At 36.0% G+C, this 12748-nt stretch overlaps 1 protein-coding gene across 2 annotated transcripts; it reads left to right on the plus strand.

Annotated features, from left to right (window-relative positions):
* The first annotated feature begins 3189 nt into the window (after nt 1-3189).
* LOC115419043 (achaete-scute homolog 5-like) lies at nt 3190-7492 on the plus strand. 2 transcript variants are annotated; one of them, XM_030133651.1, is made up of 2 exons: nt 3190-3241; nt 6145-7492. In XM_030133651.1, exon 2 carries the CDS (start codon nt 6241-6243, stop codon nt 6748-6750), a length of 510 nt encoding a protein of 169 aa, XP_029989511.1. In that variant the 5' UTR covers nt 3190-3241; nt 6145-6240; the 3' UTR covers nt 6751-7492. The 2 variants fall into 2 exon arrangements, with proteins under 2 accessions (XP_029989511.1, XP_029989512.1); XM_030133652.1 differs by having other exon boundaries at nt 3206-3241; nt 6193-7492.
* Nucleotides 7493-12748: the final 5256 nt, after the last annotated feature.

The raw sequence follows: 12748 nt of genomic DNA on the forward strand, positions 1-12748 counted from the left end.
CAGAAATTTAAAAAATATTCAACAAAACTAACAAAAATAAACAAAATATTCAACAAAACTAATAAAAATTACCCAGATTAACAATAAAATGAACAAAAATGAACCAAATAAGTAATACAAAAATTAAATTAAACAAACAAAAATGAACAAAATACTCAACAAAACTAGCAAAAATCAGCAAAAGATTCAACAAAATTAACAAAAATGAACAAAATTATCGATAAAATGAACAAAAATTAACCAAATAATTAATAAAATATTCATCAAAAGTAACAAAAATTAACAAAATATTCACCAAAACTAACAAATATGAATGAAAACATAAAATATACTCAAAAAAATTAAGAAAAATCAGTTGCAGACTGAGCCTCTACAGTTACTGATATAGTTTAACGTCGTCATAACTGAAAATACACGATATAATGCAGAAAAAGCGTAGAAGTGGAGGATGTGAAAAGGTCTGATTTTATGGTGTTTTAAGTGAAAGGTGCAGGAGGAGCTTCATGATGAGACATTTATCAGATAAAGTAACAGACGCATGTTAAAGGTAAATTCATATTAAACGAAGGCCAAACATGTGCACTAAAGCTCCGCCCACCGGGTCTGAAATAAACTGGGAACAAACTGAACTGATCCAGTGGATTCAGGTCTGTGCACGTCTGGGTTTTTCATGCCACTGTTTGATGTGACAAACGCACACACACATTAAACCACAACAAACAGGAGTGTGTGTCGGAGCTTCCTCCCGCAGAGACCTGGAGATTAGGATGAAGAGGACGAAGACTTCCTCTGGGACGGTCTGCGACTCCACACCAGGATCTGTTCACGCCGGGAGACTTTATGAGGACAGTACAAGACAGACCGGGTCCGGGTCCAGGTCTGACCCAACACAAACACATCCAGAACCAGAACCAGAGTCACAACCAAACAGTCCATAGAATAATAGATCTGTGTCTACCCTGATTCCACTCTTTATACTTCAGAACCAGGTTTTTGTTTTAATGCATTTTTATTTGACATCACTGTGCCTCTGATTTCAACTTAGACCAATGAAAAAATACCTCATAGAAAAGAAGAGGCCTTAATGCACAGGTGTCAAACTCATTTTAGTTCAGGTTCCACATACAGCTGAATATGATCTCAAGTGAAATAACATAATAACCTATAAACAATGTCAACTCCAAACTCTATGTTTTAATCACATTATGAAAATGTTTACATTTACAAACTATCCTTTAAAAAATGCAAATAACATGAACAACCATGAACAACCTGAAGAAAAATAATTGCAATTTTAACAATATTCTGTCTCAGTTTATCATTTACACATGTGCATTACAACTTACGGATCACAATGGATCTAAAAATAAAACATTTAAGAACAGGAAGAATATTGGTACAATTACACTGATTAATTATTCTAAGTATTGAATTCTTAAGACATTTCAGGTTATTCACATTTTTTGCAAAAGGGTAGTTTGTAAATGAAAATATTTTCATGTAATTTTACTTTTATTCACTAAAAGAGATCATTTTGTATTTGTCATTATTTATAGGTTATTCTGTTCTTATTTTACTGGTTCTGATCCACTTCAGATCATATTGGTCTGAATGTGGAACCTGAACTAAAATGACTTTAACATCATTGATTGTTAATATCTTTAGTGTAATTTTTGCATTTCACTAATTCATCCCATGAGAGGGATTGGACTCTTTGGCAAGCCGGTTTTGGCCTGTTTGACACCCCTGCTTTAATGAAACCATTGAAGAATATCACATGACAAACACAACAATAGAGAAGCACCAAAGACACAACAAGACAAAAAATACACACAACTCTTACCCACACAGAAGAGACGGCACTGATTTAACACCTGCTTGAATGAGTCTCTGCAGGTTTTACTCAGAGACCGGATTAAAAACACCAGATGGAAATGTGAGATCGATTATTGTCCAGATAAAGAGTCTGGTCTTAGATCACAGTTTACAACCAGGTGGAAATGGAAGCTGAGGTCGAAGAGTCAAACTGGAGTCGCCGTGAATGAATGTGTTAAACCAACACCACGTTTGGTTTATTCAACTAGTGTGAAATGATGTAAATGAAATGGAAGAGGAGTCAATGAACAGATGAATAGAGTTCAGTCATGATTAAATCACACCGAGATGCTCAGAGGGATGATGCAGTCTATTCATGTGTTCATATGTTAATGCTGTTGGCTGAGTGTAAACAATCATTAGAGTGTTCATGTGTTAATATCCTTGGTGCGTTGGTGTGTGTGGTGCGTTCAGAGGTTAGGTTACCTATATGTAAACAGTTGTCAGTGTGTTCATGTGTTCATATTCTCAGTGTGATTGTGCTCTCAGTGCATATTTGTACGTGGTGCCTTCAGGGGTCAGATTACTTGTATGTAAACAATCAGTGTAGTCATGTGTTCATTTGCTTGGTGTGTTTGTGAGCTCGATTCCTTCATGTGCGTGGTGCGTTCGTGTGTGTGGTGTGTTCAGGGCTCAGGTTACCTGTATGTAAAAAGTCATCAGTGTGTTCGTGTGTTCATGTGTTCATATTTCTAGTGCATTCGCGTGTTTGGTGTGTTCGTCTGCTTTGTGCCTTCATGTGTGCGGTGTGTTCAGGGCTCAGGTTACCTATATGTAAACAGTCATCAGTGCGTTCATGTGTTCATATTTCTGATGCGTTCGTGTGCTCTGTGCCTTCGTGTGCGTGGTGCGTTGGTGTGCACGGTGCGTTCAGGGCTCAGGTTACCTGTATGTAAACAGTCATCAGTGCGTTCCGTGTGATGACAGACTGACAGAGGAAGGGCGTGTGGCGTTCACGCCTTTCATCCTGAAACACAGGATTTAGGAAGAGGAAACTGCAAACACTCATTTTTTCCTGCCGTGATCTTTGATGTTTGATGTTTAACGACACAGAGATGAAAACCAAGCAGCCGAGTTTCCCCGAACGCACCATGACACTGTAACATGTCAACCTTCGGAAACATGGTTAAAAGTCTTCATTTTGGGACGAAATGATGGTGGAGACGAGGCCGAGACGCTGACCGACCGACGCTCAGATTCATGGGGGATATTTACGTTTCCTGTCACGGTGTGTTTACTGTCCGTCACACACCTGTGGGGGTGGAGCTTCAGCGTGTAAAAGCAGGTAAAGATTGAGCTCTTCATCACATCAGACAGAGGAGAGGAAACGGGACGACGGACAGACAACAGACAGACGAACGGACAGGTTAATGTCTTTAATTAGTTCTATGTCTTTATTAACGGTTTTTATATGTTTTTAGTTTGTAATTTTAGCATTTATTGTTTTAGATTTTATTCTTATGCTTATATGTTTAATTCTCTAAAACTTTATGTTCACTGATTATTTTGTACTTTTACATTTTCTTAACATGTTCAAAGGATTAATTAATATTTACCTACGATTAAAAGACAGATTAATTTATCTTTAACACTTTCTTTTCACATTTCACATTCATTTACAGGATTTTAAGTTTCTAATATTAACATGATTTTTCTATAACGCTGAAGTAAACACCTAAAGTTGACATTTCAAAAGCTCTTGCTTAAGGATTTCATTTTTATTAAATAACATTATTTTTTTTCCTTCTCAGTGTGGTTTAATTGTTAACCTTTGTCATTTTAAAATGAGAATTTTTTTTTTTAATTAAAATTAGTTTCTCTAAATACTGTTATCTAATAATCTAATTTAATATTATCTTTATATTATTATATACTATCTAATCATCTTGCTTTCTTCACTGAAAGTTTTATCTTCCTTGTATTTATTTGTTTCCATTTTATGGTCACATTTAAAGGCAGACAAAAATACTCTAAACCTGATTAAATCACTTTAACGCAACTTAAATAAGTTTCATCAAATGTCTTTGTTTCTTATCTCCTAGTTTCATTTATTCATTTTTTTACCCCCTCTATTTAAGGATTCATATTTATTTTTATGCTCATGTTCCATTTTATTAAGTATCTTAGTACATTCAATGCAGATTTAACACATATAAACCTGATTAAATCATGATTTCATGTTAAATCAAAATTAAAATGAAGAAAAATACATTTTAAAACACAGCTTTGAGTCAAAAATTAAACTTATCAACTACACAAGTTTTAACTTTAAACTAAAGAGAAATTCACCTGATTAATCAACAGATCAATACGTTTTCTTTTGTACCATGTTTTATACACATGTAAAGTCACTGTAAGATAAAATGAACCACAAAGAATTAAACAAATAGAAAATCAAATGATTTTTTTTAATGATTAATGATGTTAATTAATCAAAATGAGAAAAGCCTGACACATCATTTCAGAAATTGTTCTGTTTATGTGTTTTTATGGATTACATGTGAACATGTCATTTTCTACCTGTGATGCTTCATTTTTACTTATTTCCACTAAGATTCTGATGATTTTCATTTATTATAATGATGTTTTAGGATCATTTCGAAAAAAAAAAAAACATATAAAAGTGAATTTCATACATGTTTGTTGGATGAAATTAGGTTGTTATTGTTATTATATTTATTATCATTATTATTATTATTATCACCATCACCACCATCATCATTATTATATTTATTATTATTACTATCATTATTAGTATAATTACTATCATTATCATCATTATTACAATTATCATTACTATTATTGCTATTTTTATCATTACTACTAATAATGTTATTATTACTATCCTTTGTCCAGGCAGAATTTACCAGATAATTATAAATTTTCTATCAATATTTGTGTGTAATTATTGTGTTCTGTGTGTAATGCTGCTGATCATGGGTTTATGGCTTATTGAACTGTAATGATGATGAACTGAGTCTTCACATCAGTTTGTGTCACAATTTTTTAGAACATTAATTAAAACTGAATTAAAACGAGTTGAGGTGAATTCAATTCTGTTGTGATTCATGGGACCAAACTTCAGTCAATAGAGAGTATATTTATCATTTACACATATGATGTCAGGCTGTGTGAAATGACATTTTACAAGTAAAGGAAGTCATTGTTTCTGTTAAAGATGTTAAAGAAACATGTAGTTCAGTGTGAAACATCTCTGTGGCCGAATGCTGCCTTCACATGCTATGGGAATTATGGTAAACGAACTCCAAAACTGCACATGAACGCCCCCTGAAGTAATATTTTCCACTGGTGAACTGGGAAAAATGTAGACCATGAGACGAAAATAACCTTTGACCTTTTCAACATGGTGGAGAGCAATGAGGGATTCATGGTCAATGATAAATGATGGTTTTATTAACATTCTGCTGCTGTTGTGTCACACGACAATATTTCACGATAAAAAGGTTTTTTTTTTTTTTTCATCAGCATCATTGATATTTCCCAGCTTCTGTAGTGCAAGTAAAGGCATCAACTAATGATTGTGTGAGCTGGACACTATGTGACAACAACAATGATGATTTGTGTCCAGACGTAGTTTAGTGTAAAACAGAAAAGTGAGAAAAATAAAGAAGTGAAGACGATGCGTAGAACAGCATCAGCAACACCTGGACCCACCTGGATCTGGATCAGGTCCACGGGGTCCAGATCAGGTTCACAGGGTCTGGATCAGGTCCAGGGGGTCCGGATCAGGTCCAAGGGGTCCGGATCAGGTCCACGGGGTCTGGGTCAGGTCCACAGGCTCAGATGAAAGTTCAGGTGATGATTCCATGTCTCCTTGGGTCCAACGGCCTGGACAGATAAGAATATATTGATTAACATATTGATTAAATGTTTAACTCACATGGGTCTGAAGAGTTTAGATTTTTTTTTATCATCGATTTTAAAGACCTGAAATGAAAGTGACTGAAATGACTCATGTCTCTATTGACTGAACAAACATTTGTTTATATCTGAAATATGTCAAAACAACAGAAGGAAATTCCACTCAAAAAAGAGAATCAAAATGATGAGACATGACACTTCAATATGAACGGAAATGATTTGACCCAGTCCATGTCTCTGACCTTGTCCTAGTCCTAGTCCTGGTCTCTGACTTTGTCTCTGACCTTGTCCCAGTCCTGGTCCTGGTCTCTGACTTTGTCTCTGACCTTGTCCCAGTCCTGGTCCTGGTCTCTGTCCATGTCTTTGACCCTGTCCCGGTCTCCTCAGATCTGCAGGACTCTGCTGATGATGACCCGTCCCTTTGTCGTCTCTCAGGCCACGTATTGATCAGCAGGTCAGAGGTCAAAGGTCAGGGGTCACAGGATGAGCTCCACCTTCTCTTCGTCATTCTTCGGTCCTGGTGGTCTGAGGTTTGGTCTGGCGCCCTCCAGCGGACACTGTGAGGACCATGGCGCGGCGCAACCTTCGGACCCAGTGTCGGGGCCGGTCCCGTTCCTCCTGTACCCTCCCCCTGTGGACAGGGCCAATCTGGGAGGGTTCTACAAAGGCCCTCTCCTGCCCTACCTGCCCCCCTTCCACCACCACGGACACTTCAGTGTCTACGAGTGTCCCTTTGAGCCCGCCTTCATCCAGAAGAGGAATGAGCGCGAGCGCCAGCGGGTCAAGTGCGTGAACCAGGGCTACGCTAAACTGCGGGACCACCTGCCGGGTCACAGCGCCGACAAGAGGCTGAGCAAGGTGGAGACTCTGCGGGCCGCCATCCGGTACATCAAGTACCTGCAGGGACTGGTGGAGCCCGAGGACGGATCTGGGGGGGGACAGAGACCCGGGTCCACATCTCCAGGTCCGGACTCTGAGGGCTTCACCTGTTAGAGAAGAAAACACTAAGACCCAGGTCCACTGGGTCCATGTGTCCTAGTCCAACAGGGGACAGAGACCCAGGTCCACATCCCCTGGTCAGGAGGACAGAGACCTTGGTCCACGTCTCCTGGTCCAATGGGGGACAGAGACCCGGGTCCTCGTCTCCTGGTCTGATGGGAGACAGAGACCCGGGTACACGTCTGCTGGGCTGATGGGGGACAGAGACCCGGGTCCTCGTCTCCTGGTCTGATGGGAGACAGAGACCCGGGTCCACGCCTCCTGGTCCGATGGGGGACAGAGACCATGGACATAAACACATTTAAAACTCAAATCCACTTCACATCCTGTTTTTTCTGATCATGAATTCATAAATCTTACATCTGTGAATGTTTTTAATATTTTGTTTCTCACTGTTAGTTTTATTACTTCAAACATTTGTTATAAACTTGTGACTTTATGTTTGTTTGTTTGTTTGTTTTTTATCATTTAGCTGGCATCAGGCATCACCCTGTGATCAAATTTACTATATAGATATTCTCAATATCTGATACAATAAATAATAAAACAACACAGCATTAAAACTAGGACATAAAAAGAAAAATCCATCTGAAACACTGCATCATAAACAAGTGAAGAATATTTATCGTTAAGCAAAAATTCAGTTAAATAAAGCCTGAATGAATCTGGAAAATAATGTAAAAATACAACAAACTAAACCCTAAAGGGGTCATTTTTGCTAAACCCACTTTTATTAGCCTGGTCTTTGGTTCATTTATTCGTGTATCTGGACCCTAATAGTTCAAAAAGTTTGAATTTGAACCCTCCTGGTGCTGCAAAGCTATCTTTATATTCATTTTGGCAAAAATTGAGTGAATTTCTACAACCTGTTTTAATTCTTGCTTAATTTGTTACATCTATAATTGATTATGTCACGAAATTTGCAAATGTAAGGTCAAGACTTCCAACGAACATTTCTCCGAGTACAACATAATTGTTTATCAGCAGCAGCGGTTGTAGTCCATTCTGAAAATACGTCCAAACTTCGAGCCGATTACCCAAAATGTTCAGTTGTTGGTTGAACAGGACAGAGCACCACAGTCAACAACCTGGAGGGGGCGGGGCCTGAAGTGGTGCATGTGCATTTAAAGGGCCAGTGCTCAAAACGACCTTTCTGGGGTCATTAGTCAGAAATAGGGTTGAAGATGGATCTGTGGAGTTGAATTAATGAAGAATTCAGACCCAAGCATAGCATTTACAATTTATGTAGACCACAGGTAAATGTTTGAAAATGCATAATTCCATTTAAAAAAACAAAATATCACTCCTTTAAACAAACTACAGAATTCCACCTAACCCTGACAGTGACCTCTGTCCCCCTCTAGTGTCCATCAGGGTTAGGGTTGCACATGTACAATTAACCTGTCACTTCATGATTAACTTTTAATAGATTTTATTATTATTATTATTTGGTTTTTTTTTTTTGCTGTTTCAATGAAAAAAGTTTACTCTGTTGTAGTTATGTCACTGATTATGACATAGATTGTTTTTATTTAAATGTGTTTGATAAAATGTCATAAAAGACCAAATATGGACATGTTTTTCTGAAGATGGTTGTATTTGGTTTGGAAAAAAAAAAAAAACAAAACAGAAAGAAAATGATGAGGATTTAAAGTTACACAATAAAGACAAAGAAAAGAGTAAAAAAAAAAAAAAAAACCCTGTAAACTTTGTATTTGAATGAAAACGTTGATTGAATCAGAGCTGCTGAATTTTGCATGAACATGTGGGGTTTTTTTTTGTCCCTTTTAGCAAAGCATTAATCTCAATGCTGATACATGAAAGATACCTTTAATAAACTGAGATCTAACGAATATTTAACTCACTCATCACAAGACTGATCAGCCCCTAAACAGTTAAAACAAGTCATATGTAAAATGGACTAAGGAGAACATAGGAACAAAACAGTCAAAAAGAAAAAAAAACAAATAAAAACTGAACGAAACTATAGTAAAGTGAAGACAAAAGGAAAAAAACAGTCGAGACAGTATTAACAAAATGAATAAAATAATCAATAAGCAATTGTCTATAAAATTAGGAATGAAAATGAATGAAAATATAATAATCAATAAAATAAGAAAAGTAATGAAACAAAGAAGAACAAAAACAGAACACAGAATAATTAAAAACGAAAAAAAAAAAAAAAACCTGACTTTTGAAAGAATGTTTCCAGTTTGTGTTGATGGTTTTCATTGTAATTCTCCTTCACAGCAGCAGGGGGCGACAGAAGTCTGTTTATAGTCCTGGGTGATTCAGTTAGTCAGATAATGGACAAAGTCCTCAGACTTTAATCAGATCAAATTAGCCACAGAGGTTTGACTTCATCATATTCATCGAGATAATTTAACAAATGATTTTATAACTGACCTCTAATCTAAATTCACTGTTTGGTTTTATTTTTTATTCAGGGCAAGCATTATATTACATATAGATAGTTATATTAAAACTGAAAAAAAGAATAAAATCAACTTAAATCAACAAAATAATCAAAAGAAATCAACAAAATAATCAAACATAAACAAAATTATTAAAATGATCAGTAATATGAACAACACAATCAATGAAATGAACAAAATGATTAATAAAATGAAGAAAAATTAACCAAATAATCAACAACAATGCTTATAAAGAATTCAAATGTCTCATAAAACAGGTGTGAATTGAGGAGAACAGAGAAACAAAACAACAAAAATTAATAAATAATAAAATCATTTAAAAAGGATCAACATAATTTTTAAAAATGAACAAAATTATTATTTTTTTAAAAATCAGTAAAATTAACAAAAATGAACAAAATGATTCAACCTTAATAAATGTCTGTTTCAGTCATTATGAGGTTCATGGTACCGACGTTTGTTTGATACGACTCGTGTTAAATCTGTGTAAAAGCTGAAACTCCAACATAAACAGATTAAACAAATGTCACTAGTTTCGGAGTCTGAGTGAACTTTTCCTTTTGTTGTTTGTGTCGTTTCTTTTCCGTTTCATTTCTTCTGGTTCAGTTCCTTAATATAAGTTAATCTACTGTCATGAGTTCATCAGATCTAGATCCCTGAAAGCAATCATGCCAGTGTTCTGTGTTGTACTGAACCAGAGGATGATGTGTTTGTGGTCATCTCTCTCTGTGTCTTACTGTCTAAATCCAGCCACCAAAGGGTCTAATCCGGCCCAGACGTTATTCATATTTTCATAATGTATTTTACTTTTTTCACACTAAAAACTCTGACCAAAATGTGGAGTTTCTATTTCTAAGTTATTATACCTATTATTTTCTTGCTTTCAGATCCCACTGGGTTGAATGTGGACCTGAACTATAATGACTTTGACATCCTTGGTTTAAACTGATGATAATAATCCTCCACCAGCCTCTGTGGCCCATACCTAGAACTGTTCTGCAGCAGCTCATCGTATATAATGAGCTTATCAGAGCCGTCAACACCTGCAGTCCATCAATAATACACGATAGATGCAGCATCGACCAAACCACAGCATCAGAGGGTTTCAGACCTTTAACGCAGCGTATTACTTTCATCACTAATTTTTCTTCAGATGTGTCCAACCCCAGTGATAGCGTAATTATCACTAATCCATTAGTGTTTCTGTGCTTACGCACCTAAATCACTTCCCTCACAGTGAACAACTTTGAAGATGACTCCATCACAAGCAGTCTGTTTGCTTATCATACACGTACTGTAAGGCGTGAGCGATGAGGGCCAGACCATACCCTGTATGCTTGTGAGGCGTGTATGATAAGCCGACATAATGACATATTCTGAAAACGCAATGACACTGATGTCTAAGTATTGCTTTTCACCATCACATACCCAGTATTATAAGATGACAATTGACTTAATGTGATTCTTTCCATTTATTCTGAGTAGTGGACATGGTTTCATTGCTTGTTGTCTCCATGTTTGTTGCGGCTGCGTAGAACTTCCATTCCCACAAAGCACTTTGCGATAAAATTCCTGAAAAGGCCCGAGTGACATTTTGGTTTGGTATATAAACAAACAAAAAAACAACCGGACACAAGTTATTTTCAGATTCTTGTCTCATTATGTCTTTTCCATTGTTGTTAGTTTCTTGGGTTAACACATTCATTTGGTTGCATCTTCTACAATGTTTTCAGGTTGTTGCATCTTTTACACTTTTATTTTCATTGCATCTTTTACTTTGTTTTCATTTTGTCGGGTTCTTCACATTCAAATTTTTTTGGTACTTTTTAACATTTTTGATTTTTTGCATCTACGCTGTTTTCATTTTTGGGCTTTTTTTCCCACATTGTTTTACTTTTGTTGTGTTCAGCAATATTTTCATTTTGTAGCGTCATTTCAGGTTTTTAGTTTGTTACAGCTTTTATATTTTTAATTTGTAGTGTTCTTTAACATTTTCATTTTGTTTCATCTTCTACAGAGTTGCCAGTTTGTGTCTTTTTATTTTGTTGTGTCTTACGTTGGTTTCCATTTGCTGAGCTCTTAACTTTATCATGTTATTGCATCTTTAATTTCATTTTTATCTTGTGTCTCTTACATCTATTTGTTGTATCTTAAACATAATTTTGTGTTTCATTGCATCTTTTGTGTCATTTTACTTTACAAGGCCATTGTGTTACTGCAGAACATTACCGATATCCGGTGTTGTTCTGTGATAAAACACATTATAATGAAACTACTCTTTTCTATGTTATTATAAGTGGACATAAGGGTTTCAAAGGGTAATAAAAAACCTTGAGGACTTCCTCCCTTTGCCAGAGGGTTGATGAGTGATGGATGTCCTCAATGTTTCATAACGAGGTCGTCATATATAAACCCACTTAGGCCTATATACTTACACACTCTGTTTATCACAGGGATTTAACATGTGTGTCCATGTGCAGGTCAAATTAAACATGTCACACTGAGTTCTACATCCATGATCACACGCTACAAACATTGCAGACACACACAAAACCAGCCACAAACTGACAAGAGTCCTCCTGAAGGTGAACAAGTGTGTGAAACAGGAACATGCTGAGGCCTTCAGAGGAGGATGAGGAACAAGAATCGACAACAATATAATTTACAATCCAACACTGAATTACAAGTACAGATATTCACACAAGGCGCATTTAGTTTTTCATTTACCTCTTATATGTATCTTTACAGAATCAAATATTATTGATGAAAGAATACGATCCATGTAAAAGAAAATAAAAATACACACAGATAAATCAGTGTGAATTGCAAAAGCTTCTTGAGACTGAGCGATTTTAGATTCTTTGAAATAATATTGCTAGTGCAGTTTGTCAGGTATTAAGATGCCAAAATGAGCAGTTTGATATTCTGTCCTGTAGAAAACCACAGCAAAAAACAGATAAATAGATAAACAGATAAACCGTCATGTGTTCCTCTAATTTACCCCCCACTGGTAGCCAAAAATAAATCTGCACAAACAACAGCTATAAAATTATCATATATCAGTTATTTTCTGTTTTTTTCTGCATTAATCTTATAAGTTACTTCAGAGCTATTCAGAACCACCAATTGCTCAATAACGTTATTTTAACCTCTTAAATGCCAATTTGAACACGTGATGCTATTTGTTTTAAACAACATGGAAAGATATTTCAAATATATGATCATTTTTCATTTACACGTGGACATTTGTAACAACATTAGATTAAATAAATATTTCTAAAAAGAAATATTCTCGTAGAAAGTCATGCCATAAGATGGGTACCGACATAATTATCAGCAAACGACAAAAATGCACTAAAGTGGCCTGAAGGTGGCGCTAACGGTTAACACAGACAAGCTAATGCTAATGTTCATGAATAGCGATAACTCACCGGACTAAAGCCGCAGAAATGTCTTAAAATGTTGTAAAACGCCCACCGTTATCAACAAAATGAGCCGCTCACTTCTAAAAAACATACCAACACACACTTAATGATGACAAAAACCTGACTCTATCC

The sequence above is a fragment of the Sphaeramia orbicularis genome, chromosome 5, assembly GCF_902148855.1.
Source record: "Sphaeramia orbicularis chromosome 5, fSphaOr1.1, whole genome shotgun sequence".
NCBI lineage: Eukaryota > Metazoa > Chordata > Actinopteri > Kurtiformes > Apogonidae > Sphaeramia > Sphaeramia orbicularis.

What these genes read in the sequence shown, in the direction of transcription:
- LOC115419043 (XM_030133651.1), top strand. Translation starts at nt 6,241, where the DNA reads ATGAGCTCCACCTTCTCTTCGTCATTCTTCGGTCCTGGTGGTCTGAGG.